At 38.7% G+C, this 19,321-nt stretch overlaps 2 protein-coding genes and 1 pseudogene across 2 annotated transcripts; 2 read left to right on the top strand and 1 right to left on the bottom strand.

Moving 5' to 3' along the window:
• Positions 1 to 4,958: 4,958 nt before the first annotated feature.
• LOC123638390 (histone H2A type 1-D-like) lies at positions 4,959 to 5,367 on the bottom strand. Its single transcript, XM_045552005.1, has one exon. It carries the CDS (start codon positions 5,365 to 5,367, stop codon positions 4,978 to 4,980), a length of 390 nt encoding a protein of 129 aa, XP_045407961.1. The 3' UTR covers positions 4,959 to 4,977.
• Positions 5,368 to 5,697: 330 nt separating this feature from the next.
• LOC123638405 lies at positions 5,698 to 6,075 on the top strand (annotated as a pseudogene).
• An 11,900-nt stretch (positions 6,076 to 17,975) lies between these two features.
• On the top strand, positions 17,976 to 18,530 carry LOC123638387 (histone H2A type 1-B). The gene has a single exon (XM_045552003.1). The coding sequence runs from the start codon at positions 18,032 to 18,034 to the stop codon at positions 18,422 to 18,424; it is 393 nt and encodes a 130-aa protein (XP_045407959.1). The 5' UTR covers positions 17,976 to 18,031; the 3' UTR covers positions 18,425 to 18,530.
• Positions 18,531 to 19,321: the final 791 nt, after the last annotated feature.

The raw sequence follows: 19,321 nt of genomic DNA, 5'->3' as shown, positions 1-19,321 counted from the left end.
AAACATATTCCTCAAATTAACAGAGAGTTAAAAACTGTAAAAATTTCCACTGTGACCTAGCCTTTAGATTCAGTCTTCAGTATGTTTCCTTAGTTTTGTACACATTCTTTAGTTTTGTTTCATTCCGTCACAATTGTTCACATAGTTGACAGGCTTAGGTCTAATGAGCCATTGATTTGAATCTAAAAATTGGGTACTTTAAGACAAAAAAAAAAATTTTATCTTAATTTTATTTAGTTTATGAAACTGTCAGGTGGAAAACTTTTTTCTCTACCCTCTTAAAGAGGTTTAGTAACTGGAGGCTTGTGAATTTAAATGACAAAGGACAGATTAATAGGAGAAAGAAGCATACAGTTTTATTACAACTACAGAGCTCACAGAAGAAAAAAGTGAATCTTTAAAAAAGCAGTTAGACTGTGAGACTTATTTATATACCATTCTAGCAAAGGAAAGGTGGTTTGGGCTTCACAGGATGATAAATTATAGGGAAGTGACTGGAAATATACGAGCAAATCTAATGGAAGATAAGAATTATTTTAGTAAGGTTTGTTTTTGTAGACTCATCTCAATGCCAATTCACTATCTCTAGTGATAAGAATTGCTCTCTTTTTCCTGGTATAGGAGACAAGGACACTATCACAAGGGAAATTTATGTAACCTTTAAAAAGGGAAATGTATGCCCTACTTTTAGTTGAGTAAGAGAACTTTTCCTACATCTGTGGATTCTCAGTTGCCATCAGCTGAAAATAATTCTTATGTCAAAGTGACATATTTTGGGATGACATTCTGATTCTCTTCAAAACCTATATTTTATTTGACACTATTATCATTTCAAATTTTCATTTAGTTTATAAAATAATATTAGCAAACAGCAATACTATATTCAAATACTTCCCCAAATACTGCTGATTAGCCAAAAATGTCAGTGAATATTGCATAAAGAGCTGACTGATAATTCAACCATGAAAATTTATCAATTTGTTCATGTATGATAGAAGTGTAACACAGTAATCAAATCCTTCTTGTAATATATATTACTGAAAACTTTCATATACAGTGCTCTCATCTCATGGCTAAAAAACTAAATATCCTATTAGCCCCTTAGGCAAAGCTCTAGGTATTTTGGCTATGTAAACCTGAGAGAAATGTAAAAGGTGGCTTTGTGGTTAAAATCCATGCCAGCGTTGAACAGGCCCAGTGCAAAACAGAATTACATCATTAGAGGATTTCTGAAGGGAACAGGGATTTAGGGCACAGTGGCAACAACAGCTTTGAGAGCTAGCATTTCTTGAGCACTTATTTATAACATGCCAAGCACTCTTCCTAATTACTCTATATTTACTTCCAAACACATTTTTGTCACCACACTTTGAGGTAGGTGTCATCATTATCCCCATTTCAGAGATGAAGAACCAAGGCTTGGTGACCTTAAGGATGTAGGTAGGTAGTTTCTAATCTGTGAGTCAATATAATTATCCTCACATACTAGTGCTGTACCTTGCCAATGTAAGAACCATATATGTAATTTCAAAGTTTCTAGTGACCACATTAAAAAAAAGTAAAAAGAAACAATTTAAATCTATTTTAATATTTTTAACACAGCTTAAGTAGATATTGTTTCAATCAGTAATATAAAATACTGAGTTTTTATTTATTTATTTAGGTACTAAGTCTTTGAAATCCAGTTTGTATTTTACACTTAAAGCACATCTTAATTTGGACTGGCCACATTTCAAGTGCTTAATAGCACATATGGCTAGTGGCTATCGTCTTGAGCAGTACAGCTCTTATATACTGTAGGGAAGACATATAAGCAAATACCTGCTCTAGAGCAGAATCCGCATATTTCCAAGGAAATAATTTTTCTGGCCTAATCCTGAAGCCCAGAGAGCATCCCTAAGACTTGATGTTTTATTGGCTCATCCTACCAACTCTACCTCACACAGGGCCCTAACCAGAGGAGTCTAACAGAATTTAGCCCAGGCCAAGCTATGCAATCCCTTCCTAACCACCTCAGGCAGCTCAATTTCTGAAATAGAGTTATCTTTGAGGAGGAAATTATATCTGACAGCTTATTTTTGGGTAATCTTATTGATCAAAAGATACTAAGAGTGTGGATTTGGTGTGAGACTGCCTGCCTGGCATTATTGCTTGCTACTAGTATGAATTTGGCCAATTTACCGAAATTCTTTTGGCTGAAATTTGTCCTCTATAAAATGGAGACTGAGAGACCAATCACTTCACATGCTACTTGACCCATGAAACACTATCAATGATAGCTAATTAGGCTGACTCCTCTAGTGAATCCATTGTTTTATTGTTCCTCCCTTCCATGAAGACCTCTCTAAAAGATGATATTCACTACAGGAGCTATAAAACCTTGCAAAGTTGTCCCAGGAAATTCACCTTGGTACTGAAAATGTTCAAATTGCTTAAAGTTGACTTAATATCCTCCCCACGAAGCTTTTTCCTCTTGGTATCTCTGAGAACAGCACCATCGTCCAAAACATCATACAAAGCAGTATTTTATCTCTGATGCCTGGGAGTCATCTCAGACCAGTGATTCTCACTCCTAAAGTCCTATGTTTGAACACAGTGGCAGGATGCGGAGGAAGGCCATGTATATCTGGAAAAGCATGGCCAGTGCTCAGAGGTAGATTTATTCTGAAGCTAATGAAAATCAAGTGTCAAGTCCTTTTCCAAGGCCCTGGGAGGGGCTCTACAAATGTATTCATGTTGTCTCACTTTTTTTTTTTTTTCAATTTGCCATGTTGAGATACTTTAAACAAATGGTTAATACCTTTATTTTATTTCCACTTGATCTTCTCCTCTATTACAATTAACCATTGTCTGATTATGTTGGAACGATGACGAAAATGTTGGGATTCGGATAAGAGAAAATTTAGTTGAAGATGCATTTAGTATAGGATTAATAAATTATGTAATGTGATTTGCATAGGTGCTCATATATGGTTCATTTGTTGCTAGCCAATCTGATGTAAGAATTGCTTCAAAGAATATTCCTAATGCACACTGGGACAACTCACCTAGACTCCTGGCAAGACGCTGGGCTAGAAAACATGTCATGACATCCAAATATTCATAATAGCCACCCAGCACTGAGAGTAGGTACATAGTAGAGTAGAAATGTATAGAGCCAGAAGCTAGTCTGGGAAGAATTCTTACACATTTTATGGCTCACATATGAAAAAAAAAAACCTTGACAGATGATTTTCCAAATTTGAAAACAATCCTAAAAACTTGACATAGGTAGCAGAGTACTGGGTCAAAAACAGAAAAATATATACTATAGTGGTTGAGGATTAACAAAATATGCCAATTTTTCTTAATTTCACGAGTATGGCTTTTTTATGCCCATATACAGGCTGTTTGACCAAATTCAAATGAAAAACAGGAAAAAGGTGTTTGTAAATTAAAGAGAAAAAAGTTTGCCAAGGTCTCAAGGGGAAAATTCCCTCAATTAAAAGCTTTCTTTGGCCTCCTTTTCCGGTACCTCTCCAGATCCCAGAAGGCCTAGATAGGGATCGCCCCCAATGCAAAGCGCCCCTAAGTGTAGTGCACAAGCATAAAACACACTCACCCAATTACTTTTCCCAACATGGAACAAATAAAACTTGATTGCATCTTGCCTTAGTAATTGAGACAATTGTTTACAACTACTTTCAGTGAAATTGTGGGTGGCTCTGAAAAGAGCCTTTTCAAAGTAGGAGGAAAGAGGTTTGATTTATGCCCTTTCCCCACGGATGCGCCGCGCGAGCTGGATGTCTTTGGGCATGATGGTCACTCTCTTGGCGTGGATGGCGCACAGGTTAGTGTCCTCAAAGAGCCCCACCAGGTAGGCTTCGCAGGCCTCCTGAAGCGCCATCACCGCCGAGCTCTGGAAACGCAGGTCAGTCTTGAAGTCCTGCGCGATCTCCCGCACCAGGCGCTGGAAAGGCAGCTTGCGGATCAGTAGCTCGGTTGATTTCTGGTAGCGGCGGATCTCGCGTAGGGCCACTGTGCCGGGCCGGTAGCGGTGGGGCTTCTTCACGCCGCCGGTGGCCGGGGCGCTCTTGCGAGCCGCCTTGGTGGCCAGCTGCTTACGCGGCGCCTTGCCGCCAGTAGACTTCCGAGCAGTCTGCTTAGTACGAGCCATTTGAAGCGACTGAAGACTAGGCTAAAGTCGGTTCTAAGGCACGCTCAAGTTGCCTTTAAATAGAGTTAGAAGGATTCCGATTGGCCTTGTGATATTTCAAAAGTCCCGCGCGATAAAATCATTGGCTGAAGACTGACCAGTGATTGGTTTGTTAGTAGAGAATCTGATTGGATGAATTGCTCCACCCGCCAAGCCTCAACCCTTTCGTTCAGTCTGTTGAGAAGATAGTCTGATGTTCTAGTTCATCCCATCACCAAGTACAGTGTACATAACAAAGCATTTAAGGATTGTGTTAAAATGTAAATTATGATTCAATGAGTCTGAGTGGGACCTGAAATTCTGCCGCCTTAACACGCTTGCAAGTTATCAGTGCTGCTGGATTCCCACTGGATCACAGCAAATGTTCCGATTTATGCTGGACAATATGTTTTGCTAAAGATCAGAATTTGTAAAAGTCCACACTACTTTGTTATTAGCTAATGGCAAGTTTCCTTACCCTTTGTTTTTCCCCGGAGTCCAAGTGACATACTTGCCCCGCCTTTGTTCTCGAAGTACATTTTTTGGTTTCTCTTACTCGGTATGCCCTAAAATGGAGTGCTTAAGGGGCGACGTATTTCCTCATAACTCATTTAATGTCTCAACATCACTGTCTTTCACGAATACTCAAGTTTTGTTGCTAACACCACGACAGAATTAAAAGAAAAAAATCTGAAACTTAACAGTTACCAGCTTTTCTTGTGAAAATATGGATGGCTCTGAAAAGAGCCTTTAAATAGCATAGCAAATAACAAGTGAGTTACGTTTTCTGGCTGAAGTTGATTTTACTTGCCCTTGACTTTATGGCGGCTCTCAGTTTTCTTAGGCAGCAGCACGGCCTGAATACTGGGCAGGACGCCGCCTTGAGCGATGGTGACTTTGCCCAATAGTTTGAGCTCCTCGTCATTGCGGATAGCCAGCTGCAAATGGCGAGGGATGATGCGAGTCTTCTTGTTGTCACGGGCCGCGTTGCCCGCCAGTTCCAACACTAAAGCGGTCAGGTACTCCAACACCGCTGCCAGGTACACTGGCGCGCTGACCCCAACGCGCTCGGAATAATTGCCTTTGCGAAGAAGATGGTGGACTCTGCCCACGGGAAACTGTAAGCCTGCTCGAGATGACCGAGTCTTGGCCTTAGCTCGAGTTTTACCTCCCTGTTTCCCACGTCCAGACATAATGATGTAGTAGCACAGAAACAGCGTACAAAAGGAACAAAACGCAGCACAAGCTGAAGAAATATATTTGTAAGCAGTGTAGGGCTGTGATAGAAAGCTATCCCATTCGTTGAACAACGTTATTTTCTTGTCCAATAAGAAAATGACACATCATCCTTTATTTGCATAAACACCGCCCTTAGAGAATGTGTATTCCTTTTGACCAATCAGAAGCAAAAAATTTTGAACCCTCATTTGAATTACAGGACCATAAATACTTGGGTGCCGGAGTGTGCTCTAAACTCTTGCGGAGATTTTGATTGGTATTTTTACATTTTGGGGAGAAAGACTATGCCTGAGCTTTCTAAGTTTGCTCTCGCTCATAAAAAGGGTTCCAAGTAGGCCATCACCAAGGCACACAAGAAAGATGGTAAGAATCGTATAGCGCAGCCGCAGAAAGAGCTATTCTATTTATGTGTACAAAGTGCTGAAGCAAATCCATCCCAACATATGCATCTCTAAAGCTATGGAGATCATAAACTCATTTGTTAATGACATTTTGTAGCGAATCGTGTGGGAGGTACCTCGCCTGGCACTTTACAACAGGCGCTCGACCGTCGCCTCCAGGGAGATCGAAAGGGGTGTGCGTTTGCTGTTGCCAGGGGAACTGGTAAGCACGCCGTGTCTGAGGGCACCAAGGCTGTCACCAAGTGTACCAGATCCAAGTAAATATTAGGCAGTCTCTAATCTAAACGCTTTTTTCAGAGCCACCCACTTTGTTGAAAGAGAGCTATAACATTTAAGTGTAGATACTGCTATGGTTTGATTACTAATGAATAAACTTGAATGTTGATACAGCAAACTTGGAGGTGAGGTTGGCGAAGGACTTGAACCGTCATTTTGCTTAAAGCTGCACTCACCCAAAACATGGCGATTTCTATTTTTTATCTATGTATTTAACACACGTCCTCATTTCCTTTGAGTGTTCATTCATTCATTTACTTTGATGTCGCTACTCCCCTTCCTGACCCAGAGCGTTTCTGGTGCAGACTGTAATTCCACGCTGGATAATGAAGTAGTTAAGGGATTTCAGAGGCGATGGGCGGGAGTAATGAAGAGAGGGGGCGGCGGGAGTGCATGTAGGGATGTTTATTCCTGGAGCTTGAACTCACTGTGAATTCTGGCCTCAAACACTGGGGAAACTGCAAGAGAAGTGTGAAATTCACCTGGGCACTTCTATGTGGTATACCTCCAGGTTTTTGCACGATGAAATTAAATTCCTCTAATGTCACAGTATAATTGTTTATCGATGACAACAGTTAAATAGCGTTTAAATTTTTCATGCATTCCAAAAATCCAAACTGCCATTTCCTGGGCCTCTTACCATTTGGGTTTACAGCTAGAATGGGGCGTGGATTTTGGCTTAAACTCTGGGAGGGACAAAAGATTTGAATCTCCTGCCCTTTCCCATCTGGCGCCATCTCATAGCTGACTGGGAGGGCCCCAGTTGAAGAGGGAGACACCGGTTTCCTTCAGGAGATCTTTTTGTAAGCATCCGGGATTCCAAAAATAATAGCTAGAAAAAGACAGGAAGGGCAGTGGTGGAGGAGGAAGAGTCAATAAGATCACATCTGGGCCCAGGACTTGGGGATGGGAAGAAGAGCAGGAAGAGACAGCTGTTGACTACCTACCAAAAAGGAGGGGGAAAATATTTTCCTTCTGCTTATGAGCAGTTTATGTAGGTGATGTTCAGCAGTGTCTTTGGATGAAGAAATAAAATTTAAAGTTTCTCAAACAGGACCCCTTTTATAAAAGATTGAAAAATAAAATTATCTTCTAGATCCCACACAAGATGTCAGTGAAGCACTGTATGAGAAGCACTTCGTATCTCAGTACTATATATGCAAACTATCATTGCGAAAGAGAGATTTGGTTTAAAAATCAATTTTTGTTTTTTAGATTATAAAACAACTGCCTTCCCTGAAAAAAGTTATTAACAAACTCAGGCTTCAGTTTAAGAAAGTGACCTTTAGTGTATTCCCTTTGAGGAGTGAGACCTGGTGGTATTATTATTTCTTAGCATTTTCACAATGAACTCTTGAAATAGAGATTATTTTCTTATCTTGTCTTTTGCAACTTTGTTGCATGCCTGCCTCCTTCCTTTCTTCTTTTTTTATTATTTCCTTCCTTCTCTTTCTTTCCTTTTCTTTCAAATAAGAAATCCAGAATTCTTGACTTTTTTTCTAAACCTATACCCTTAATTGTCAAACCCAAGAGAAAACCTAGGCCTCCTAAACTCAAAGGTAGATCTTTTTGCTACCCATACTGTTATTTGGCTGATGTTTAATCAGTGACTAGGGAATTAAAAATAAAATCAGACTCCTGGACTCCATGGGGAGTGTAAAGAAGTCAGAAATGTCCGTAAATCTGCCCAGTTGATTCTGATGAGGCGCCAGCTTTGGACATAACAGGACCAGAGGGCAAGCCCATCAACCTGAGTGAAATTAGAAGGGTTTATACACTCCCTTCCCTAATAAACTCCCACATTGTCTCCAAAGTTGCAGTCTCTGGGTTACAAAGCAAACGAGAGAAAAATAACCTATACTACGTCCTCAGATCTCCATTTAGTCACGGAAAGACTTGCCTCCCCCCTCCATTCAAAAAAGACCTGAAAACAGAATGAGCTGAGTTTGTACAGGCAGGGAGGAGTTGGCCTTAACTGAGTTCTGGGCAACTGGAACTAGATAGAGGGGTTTGGGGAGAATTTTAATTTGGAGGGTGGTTGACTAAGAATTTGGAAATAATAAAGGCCCAGAAAGTCCTCAGACTGTTCACGATCTGGGAAAGAAAAGGCATAGTCAAAAGATGAGGAATGCCCTTGCCCTGCTGCTTGGCAGGTAGGAGAACATAGACATTTTAGTTCTGTCTTCAGCAACTAACTCTCAGCAACACCTGATATGTTTTTTTCTTTTTTTGGCTTTTCATTTCCAGTAAATAAGTTTAAATGAGATTTTTTTTCTTTTTCACTTCCTGGACCAGTAATCCCTGTGCATTGATTTAAAACAATAATAACCACTAAAACAATTTCAAAGAAATATGTTGATTGGGTTTAATTCATGCTACCTCCAAATATGGCATCTTGAGATTTGAGAAAACAGCAGAAGCAGGAAGGTCATTCTCACTTTCCCCTCTTCCTTTTTCCCTAAAGCAGGCCATACAAACTAGGAAAAAATTCGCTGATCTTTTCCTGAAGCAGGTCATGAGACTCTCTTATAAGAGGTGCCCTCCCTAATCGTGGAGGAAAGGAATGTCCTTATCTTGGAAGATACAAGGTCACAGAGAAGAATCAGAACAAATAGGCCTTGCTACATTTCCCCAAGTATATTACCATTAGATTATACTCCTGCCACCAATCATACTGCATCACAACTATCCACTCCTTCACTGAAATTACTATAAAACTACACTAATTTCCCTATTTGCGTCTTCATTTCTGAAGGCTCTCGTGTCATGTGAAACTTATATTAAATTAGTATGCTTTTCTCTGGCTACTGTATTTTAGTACAGGGGCCCCAGCCATGAACCTAGTGATGGGTGAGAAAAAAAGAAAGCTTTTCTCTTCAACAATATAGACATCAATTGTAATTCCATCTCGTTCAGGATATTTTGGTGACCACTAATAAAAATTTTACATCATGCAAGTCTATATGCACAGATATATAAAGCTTTTTACATGCCATACTTTTACTTTTCTATTATCCTTTTAAATTAATAAAGAGAGATTCTAATGATCATTTTCATGACTGCATTTCATTGTAAGGAAATGGGTAATTGCCCTTTATGAATTGACCTTCCCTTTTTAAAAATTACAAACCATGTTAGTGAAGGAAATCAAAATATTTTACCCCAGAAAATATTTTTTGACGTATTTTGAGATGGCTGTCAGAGAGCCAGCAAACAGAAGCAGTCCTGTAAAACTCTTTTTTGGGGGAAATTTGTATCTGTAGAAAATCTACATTAACGCAACCAGGCCTTTTTTTGTCCAGGTCTAGGAAAGATTAACTGAGCATCTGACACCTTAAAGATCTGGGGGGAAAAAAGTTTATTATCCCTTCACTTTGAGGGCTGCTATTTGTGAGGTTTCATCTTTATAAGACCACCTTTGCTAGCCAACTCTCTCTTCTCTCCCTCCCATAACCTGTCTTGACACTAAAACCTGATTTACCACCTTAGGCTCTTTTGGGCTATGCTGTGAGCCCACATTCTTTCTGTAATCCCATGATAGCATATAAATTTATGCACCCCATTGGAGGGTTGAGTAATCGCTCTGTGATTAGCTACAAGGTAAGATTTTTATAAAAGGTAAAATTTAGTTTCTCCTTTAAACAAGATTTTCATATAGTATTAATAGAAATAGTAGAAGATTTTTATTCACCTTTCCAGTAAACCACCAAAAATTTAAAAAGAGAACAGAGAAGGAAGAGACAGAATAGGCAGATTTCTTTTTGCCTTATGATATCTTTGTTAGGTTTATGGTTGGGAATCTGAGTTTCAATCAAAGAGTAAAGCTTTTTGCTTTTTAAAATACTTGAATTATCACTTTGGCTAAATGAATGACTACTATTTTACAGTGTCCTGTGATCCTATTTTGAAAGGCAGCAATGCTCACAACTATACCACCAATGCACCTCTGTGATCCTGTTTTGGGCAAGTGTTTTAAACCTTTGATATTTGACAAATTTTCAAATGTTAAATTTCAAATTCTAAAATTAAGTCTTTTTGATCCAAAATAACTTGTAATAACAAGAACCCCTGTACTCTAAGAGGGACACATCAGGCTTATTTAGTATGTTAAAATCATATAGGAAACATTGCCAAATTTTAAAAAATGCTGTTTAACTTTCTTTTGGTTGTATTTATATAAATGTGTTAATAATATTTATTTCAAATGTGTATGAAATTCCTAAAATTGTCACATATATATATTATCACTCATGATTATTATATTAAATTGTAGCATAAACTACCTTCTCACTTGTGTCTTTAACCATGGCTATTCTAAGATTTGTCATCCACAATTATTGTTTTACTTTGATCCTTCTCAAAAAGCAGTTTATAATCTGCTACAGTCCAATATTTATTTCCTTACAGAAATTCATGAGAAAGAGTCTAACAAGTACTATTAAATATAGGTTTCTGATAACTTTGGAGATCATACCATCAGACTAGGTAAAAGTGTCAGGACTTTAAAAAGTGGATGTGTTCATGAAGACTGTTAACAGAAAATCAAGGGAACAATTGCATGTGACTGAACTGACACAGACTGAAATTTTTTTGACTGTTTTTGTTTAAAACATTACTGATTCTTTTCATATTTTGTTTTCCAGAGTCAACAAAACTTTTTTTTTTCTTTTCAACTATTTAAACAATTGGGTAAAATATACCTTTACAAACAAAATTAAAACATTTGCCTTTCTCTCTACCTGATTTTTCCAAAATTTGTAAACTATTTGTGAGTATATTTAATTTATAACATAGTTATTTACATAAGTTCAATAAAAATCTGTTTTCTTTTGTAACAAGGCACAATTCAAGATGTTAATTATTTTACCAAGGCTTTGACTGCAGTGTCATATTTTCAAATATGAGCTTTGTTTCTGTGATGGCTGACTAGTGAGAGTTACAGCTTTAAAAGTGGCTGAAAGCAGTTGCTGTTTACAATAAATGGTTATTACTATAGGGGGCTACTCATTTCATTGCATGTTTAGATAACAAAGGTATGGTTTAAACCCTTTTTAAAAAATAATACTTTATAACAAAGTATTCCTTGCTAATGTTCTAAGGTTCTTACGTCATTTTCTTTCTTTTTCAAGAACTTCCTTTTGCCATTCTTCTATGAATAGGCATGCTGGTAACAAATTTTCTTTTTTTCTTTTGTTTTAGAATGTCTTTATTTCCCCATTAATTTCTAAACTGGAATCCATAGTTAAGGATTCTAGTTTTTTTCTTTTAGTGCTTAAAAAATGTCATGTCTCTTATTTTGGACACATTATTTCTGATGAGAAATCTGAAGTGATTTTTCTCTGAAAGGTAAGGTTTTTTGGGTCTTTTTTTTTTTTTTTTGGTCTTTTGCTGCTTTCAAGATATTTTCTTTATTTTTAGCTTCCATAAGTTTGATTATGATATGTCTTAGCATGGCTTTCTTTGGGTTTATTCTATATGGGGTTTGTTCAGCTTAGTGAATTTGTAGGTTTATGTCTCTTGTCAAATTTAGGAAATTTTCAGCCATTGTTTTTTCAATACCACCCTCTTCCTTTTCTCCTTCTGAAACTTTACAAACATGAATGTAACTTCTTTTGTTATAGTCCAGGATACATGAGGTAAAAAGATAACCCAACCCAGGGAGCACCTTTCACAAACTTGGGTTTTTTTTGTTTTTTGTATTTTGTTTTTTGGTTTTTTTGGTTTTTTTTTAGAGAGGGTCTCAATCTGTTGCCTGGGCTAGAGTGCAGTGGTATTATTATAGCTTACTACAACTTCCAACGCCTGGGCTCAAGCCATCCTCCCACCTCAGCCTCCCAAAGTGTTAGGATTACAGACATGAGCTCTGGTGCCCGGCCTTACAGTCCTACTAGGTTTATCTTATATATAATATCTGGAGTTTTTAGCTGCGCTTTGCAGAAGGAATAAAGAGAAGTGTGTCTATCTTGTTTCAGAACCAGAAGTTTTCAAGCTTTTGAAATAATTTATATTTGTTGTTTCTGTGTGATGATATGAGAGTAGATTTCCACCTATATTTTCAAACTACTTTCCCCAAAGAACACATGGTGGGTATAAATATCACTTTATACTCAATACATTTTTTAAAATGGACATAATCATCATTTTTTTAACAGTGGTTTTTGAAGTACTGAAAATATCTTATCTGGCTTTTTTAGAATTTCTGTCAGATAAATGCAACTTACAGATCCAAAAAAGTGTAGGAAGCAAAGGCCCCTGGCTGCCTAAAAGTTCACTGAAAAATCACTGACATGAGACAGATTAATTAATAGGACAAAAGACATGCAAATGTATTTAACATGTCATAGGAGCCTTCAGAATGAAGACCCAAAAATATAGGGAAAATTGTCCATTTTTATGCTTAGGTTCAACAAAGTATGAACAAGCATGTAGAAATATGATTTACAAAAAGGGTATGATCTAATACTAACAGGCGGAATGGGGAAACCCAGCGAGGCCTGTCTGTCTAGATTCTTCTTGGCCTCTCTGAGCATGCATTCCTTCCTTCTGGGTATGTGGAAGGGCCCTCTCTGGAATGGGGGGTCTTATGGACGACAGTGAAACAAGGTAGGTCAGATAGTTACTTTATAGCCAGTTTTTATATATAATAATCTTAAATTTTATAGCTAGATTTCAGAAGGGGTTCTGCCTTTTGTGACTCACCTTGGAGAAAAGGGATTCTAGTTTCTATGGCTAGCCTCAGGGAAGAGTGGGACTGAGAGGCAGGAGGACAGAAGCTCAGAGAATTTTTGCTTCTGAGGCCTTCATTTTGGGATACTGTTTCCTGAGTCCTGTCAAAGATCAACTAGAGCTGTCTTTGAAGCTTTGTTGTCAACATTAACCTATTTGAAAATGAGGGATCATTACGTTTCCTGTTTTTAACCAGTGTTTTGTAAGGTGTTTAAGGTAAACAGTGGGTAGCTGCTGAATAAATTAAATGATTATAAAAGTGTTTATGGTTCTGACTCTTGCAGTATTCAGGTGAGTGACAGAGTCTAGTCTTGAACACATCAGCTCAAAACAAATCTAGAATCTTATAAATGTTTCTATTTTACCATGGTAAAGCAAATTTATATTTATATACCTATGTGCTATGGTTTGAATGTGTCCCCAAATTTGCACGTGTTGGAATATTAATCCACAAATTTATATATTTATTCAAGGTGGGGATATTGAGAATTAATTAGGATTAGATAATGTCATCAGGGTAGGGCTCCCATGATGGGACTGGTGGCTTTATTAGAAGAGGAAGAGAGATTTGAGCTGACCAGCACCGTCTTATTCTCTCATCATGTTATGAGGCAGTGAGAACTCTCTTACCAGATGCTGCTGTAATGCTCTTGGACTTCCTAGCCTCCAGAACTGTAGGAAATAAATTTCTTTGTACATTACCCAGTCTGTGGTATTCTGTTATAGCAGCACAAAATGGATTAAGATACTATGCCATGATCATCTTATATAACAGACCCCTCCCACTCCATACACACACATATCACATTTAGAACATTATTGGAGTTTCCACTATCCAACAGAAATATACTGCAACCTATATACATAATTTTTTTAAAAGCGTCAATAGTATATTTTATTTAACTCTTATAGTCAAAATATTATTACAACATGTAATCCGTATGAATGATTCTTAGTGAGATATTTTACCTTCTGTTTTCACACTAAGTCTATTTCATACTAACAGAATATCCCAATCTGAATGGACCCTGCTTCAAGTTCTGAGTAACAACATGTAGCTAGTTGCCACTGTTTTGGAGAGTTGTGCTCCAAGATCAGAAACCCATGTGCTTGGAAATATGCAATGGTACAGAAGTAGAATTGAAAAGGAAAACTCCCATCTACTACTTGGCGCATCAGCCACCTGAGATCCCACCCCTCGGACCACCCCAACTTAATAAAAGTGGGAAAAATCGGGTAGATGTGGCTCAGAATTTGGTGGCAAGACCACTCTGAGCCCACCTGTGAATAAACTTTGATTCTCCAACTTTCAGTGTGCCGCTCGGTTTGTCCTCGGGACCACCTGCTGTAACACTTGCTGTAACAGAATCTCTTCCTTTCTTTGTTCATCCTGGTTTTTACCCTTTACCTATCTCAGGGAGGGCTGTACAACCACCTCTGGAGTCCTGTGTTCCTTTCTATTTCCTTTCCAAGCTAGATTTTCACACCTCCTTCCTTATACTTCCACCTTACTGACTTTCAGGGAGTGGTTGGGTGCCTTGTGCCACCTGAATTTTCTCTTAGCAATCCTTTCTTGACTTAAAGGAGTTCAGAAAATGCTACCCCAAAATACGTCACTCTGGCATATTAATTGTTTTGAGCTAAAGGCACTTAAAAACGAGCAGATACAAGAAGAGTACTCTGACCTTCCTAAAAGTGGGAAATAAAACTCCAGTGTAAAAGATGCCCCCTTTGCACCTGGGGAAAGGAAGACATTGTTATCCCAGGATGGGGAATCAGGGCCAAGGGAAATCTACACAAACAAACCTTGTTAAACTAACTTTTATCTTCCTAGTCACTTCTCCACGATTAACGGCCCCAGCCCAAACCTCTGTGTCTTACCACATTTTCAGTTTACTACTCTTTCCAACTTAACATATGTATTCAGTTCAAATTGCTTCTTTGGGTCTTCATTTCCTTATGACAGCTTCCATGTCACATAAAACCCATATTAAATAAATTAGTATATTTTTCTATTGTTAATATGTTTTTTATAACAGGGCCCTAAGAACCTAAAATGGATAGAGAAAAACTTTTTTCTTCCCCTGAATTACAATAACCTTGATGCTGGCCAGTTTTTCTACAAGTGTGTTCAAGTCACATAATACTGTTATGACTTCTATTAAGCAAAGAACAGATATTTGTTTCATTGTTTATGCAAATTAGTGGGTTTCAAATTGCCTTACTTTCACTGTTCCTGGAACTGGAGTTGTTATTAGGGAGCAACTACTTTTCCTTTCATATTTATATGGAATAAATAAACTCCAATATCTCCCTCCCCAATATCTGTCTTCCACACATTATTCAAAAGCAAGTTCCTAGAATTTAATGATTTTTAGGCACTTGCTGATAGGATTTCATCAAGTTGTTTTACTAATAGCAGGTGCCAAGTACTTGTTGATTTGCTTGACTCAAGGTGACTTGATTGAGTGAAGATTTTTTTCTCATCTATGACTCAATGGAGTATAGATTACTGATGTTTTGACTGGATGTACTCCAGCTTCTAGCCCGGGTTTTCAAGCAGCCCTTAGTCTTGGCTTCTGTTTTATCTAGTCCTGTATATGTCTACTGTTCCATCCAAAATGGCCTACAATTTGTTCAGGAAATTAGAACAGCTGTACCTTCTGGCTTTTGGCTCCTGACATTTTCCTGGCTTTTAATAAATACATCTGGCATTGTATTGAAGTATTTATTCTTCCTACTTGGCTGGCTTCTTAGTCTCCCTCAGGTCTGAACTCAAATGATACCCTCCTGGTGACACTTTCCTTCCACATCCCCATTGTGTCTCCTATCCCCTTTCTTTACTTTATTTTTCTCCATAGTACTCATCACTTATCTCCACACTTTTACTATATATTTACCTTACTGTGCACCTCTCCCAACAAAAAAAGTAGCACCCTGAGGACACAGGTCATTGTCTGCTTTGTTCACTGCTATGTTCCTTGCACCTAGAATACTCTGACACTTAGCAGATTTTCAGTAAATATATGCTGAATAAATCCTAGATGCATATCTCCCTCAGGAGCTCTCTTGATCCTTCTAATTTACGATAATCAATCTTCTCCTTCATGTGCTTTTATATTATTTATTGCTCAAAACCTTTATTTTGGAGGCAGAATATGCACTGCTATTTAATCTTCATATATATGAGTCCTCTCTTCGCAGAGTAAAATACTCATTGGGGCAGTGTCTGAGATACCTCTTTTACATCTCCATCACAGGTCTTGCAAATTTCAACTTTTCATTAGCTAGTGGTTATTGATGTTTATTGCTGTTCTTGATGGTGAAGATAATTATTTTTTAAAAGGAGGTTGAATATTCTGAAGATAAAAGGTTGCAGGAATCAGAAGACTTTAGAGAAGGCAAAAAAAAAAAAAAAAAAACCACAAACAGAAAATGAGCACCTTTACTCTCCTGTCAGATTCCCTGAATCAAACCATATTCTCTGACAGTGTTAGCTTAGGAGCAGATTTTCTGGCACCTGTCTTGTTCCTTATACCATCCTGTTTTGCTACAAGTAGACCTTTGGGCTTCAGTCCTAAGAAATTCCTGAAATAATTATCTAGCTCCACCTGGACCCCATCTGCTTCTGTCACATGGACTATAAAAGCAAGATTTCTCTAGGCAATCTCTCTTGATTTTATGTTCCTTGACATGAGAGCTTAAGACCAGTCAATGACTCATAACACATAATCTCATTCTGAGTATTTCTATGTCATGGAGTGTTTGTTCTCGCATTTCCTAAAAGAGTCTATGGTATGTGCTTCAATGTTACAAAAGAATTCAGGAAATGCTACCCCAAAACAAAATATGCCACTTTGGTGTGCTCATTAGTTGGAACTGAGGACACCCTGGGAACAGTAAAGGTAGGGTATTTCTCTGAGCTCCCCTTATTTAACTAAAGACAGATCCTCCAAAAGGAACTCAGTTGTCAAGAATTCGCTCCCCAGGGGAACCTCATCAACCAGGGGAAATCTCATAAACCAGGGAAGATTAACTGTGTCACAAGAGAGGAGATAAAGATCAACACCACACCAGACACTTTGTCACAGGCTATCACCTATTTTTTGTAAGGGCTACTCATCTTTCCCCCAAATCATATATTCTCCCCTAATATGTCTAAATCCCCCTCCCCTTTCCCCTATGAAGAGAGTATATAAACTTCTAGATTTCACTGGGTTTTTGAGCATTCACTTTTCTTTCCTGCAATGACCCCATGCATGTAATAAATTCATATATCTTTTCTCCTGTTCATCAGCGTGCTCTCAGTTTATATTATAGACTCAGTTATCCAACCCAAAGAAGACAGAGGGAAAGTGCAAAATGGGTACAGTATAAGATGATGTGGAGTTTTGGGAAATAACTAAAATCCTGTGTGTTGTACCCAAATGAGAAAAAAGCAAGGGGTAGAGTGTTGGGAATGGCTCTCATCAACGAGAAAGGTGTTTCCAGGCAGGAAGTGAGAGTCCTTGGTTTCACTAACTCAATGTTATCTTGGGCAAGGTTAATAATTGTTCAGGGTCTATCAGTTTTCCAATCTCTAAAATGAGGACAATACTCACTCTACATGCCTTCAAGGTGATCTGAAAGCCTTACATATAAGATACAAGTGAAAAGTCGGGGGCTAGTCATCCAACCCTTTTCCTGTTTTCATTGTTCAGCTAGTTTAAGAAGAATTAGGCCACAATAACGAATCATTTGTTCCCTTTCTCCCCATTTTCTATTGAGAGGTTTAGAGTTAAAATAAGGCCTGGCACAGAAGTATGTACTTATTAAATGTTATCTATTTAGAAATTGTTTCAAGTCCTTTTCTTTCCATAACCATGAGACACAATCCCAGAAAAGGACCAGTGGCCAAAAGTCAGCACACCCCCACTCCATGTTTAAGAATGGTATTTTAAGAAAAACAAACTGATTCAATTATTAATTTCCAAGTTAAAGGTTCATCAAGCCGGATTGGTGCTTGGTTCAAAAGTGAACCCTACACTAGAGGGAAGGACCATATGCAAATGAAGGATGCAAAATCTGATTTCCTATTGGGTACTTAACGTTAGCCAATGAGAGAATTCCCCACAGCCTACCTCCAGTTAGTATAAATATTTCTCTTGCTTTCACTTCTGATGTAGTCTAACTGTATTTCGTTGTGGAGGCTCTTCTTTAAATTGCTGTAGCAGTAATGTCAGGTCGCGGTAAACAAGGCGGGAAAGCTCGAGCCAAGGCCAAGACTCGGTCCTCTCGAGCCGGTCTCCAGTTCCCTGTGGGCCGTGTGCACCGCCTGCTCCGCAAAGGCAACTACTCTGAGCGAGTGGGAGCCGGTGCTCCGGTGTACCTGGCGGCGGTGCTGGAGTATTTGACCGCCGAGATCCTGGAGCTGGCGGGCAACGCGGCCCGAGACAACAAGAAGACACGTATCATTCCACGCCACTTACAGCTAGCCATCCGCAACGATGAGGAGTTGAACAAGCTTCTGGGCCGTGTGACTATCGCGCAGGGCGGTGTCCTGCCTAACATTCAGGCTGTGCTGCTGCCGAAGAAGACTGAGAGCCATCATAAGGCCAAGGGAAAGTAAAGTGTTGACTACTTGCATTGGCTTTTTCATTTTCCGTGAGAACGAAAAATCAGCCGAATAACAAAGGCTCTTTTCAGAGCCACCCACCATTTCCGTTAAATGAGCTGTCATGCTTGGAATTATGCCACCTCTATAAAGATTTTCAGGCAAAATGATGTGCTTGCTGACACTCCTAGCAAATTGCCCTATGTAAATACCGTCCCATTAAAAACCTTTGCAGAGACTTTGGGTATGTGCGGGAAAGAGTCATACACGTAAAACACTCTTCCTGGGATGACTTGGTAAGTTTTGCAGAGGAAAAGTATCTTTACATTTTGGAGAGAGTAAAGTAACAGCAGGGAAACACATTGGATTTCAGAAAGTATGCGCTGAAATTGCTAAGGAACACCCATGTAACACTCCACCTAGGTTGTTAAGGAATACCCACATATTCACCTAGGCTCAATAAGTGTACGCACTTGCTGTAGCAATTGACAGTGTATGTTGCATACACCTTGACACATCACACCTAACATCTTCAGCATGTATCTTCCAAAATCAGGAGCATTTTCCTAATTGCCTATGATATTCATGCCACACCCCAGAAAATCAGTTTAAATGCAGCACCTATGCGAATTTACTAAATCCCCCGTTCCAAGGTATCTGGTTTTTTGGGGTTTTTTTTTTTTTTTTTTCCGTTTTCCACCAGAATTATTGGAGTTTTCCGCATTGTTTTCTGTGGTTACCTTGTTTCAAATTTTAAGACTGAAGCTTGCAGTACAGAATTTTTGCCCACTGGGGATATAGCAGCGAAAGGGTTAATAAAATGACATCGGAGTAGCTTCTGTGAAGGGCAGGACCTCGGATTCACTCACCAATTTTAAAACCTCTCTTAATCCACAGCCAGCCGCAGAGATG

This window comes from Lemur catta, chromosome 5, assembly GCF_020740605.2.
Source record: "Lemur catta isolate mLemCat1 chromosome 5, mLemCat1.pri, whole genome shotgun sequence".
Classification (NCBI taxonomy): Eukaryota; Metazoa; Chordata; class Mammalia; order Primates; family Lemuridae; genus Lemur; species Lemur catta.
The sequence above is the reverse complement of the archived record's forward strand: the minus strand, read 5'-3'. Positions and strand labels throughout refer to the sequence as shown.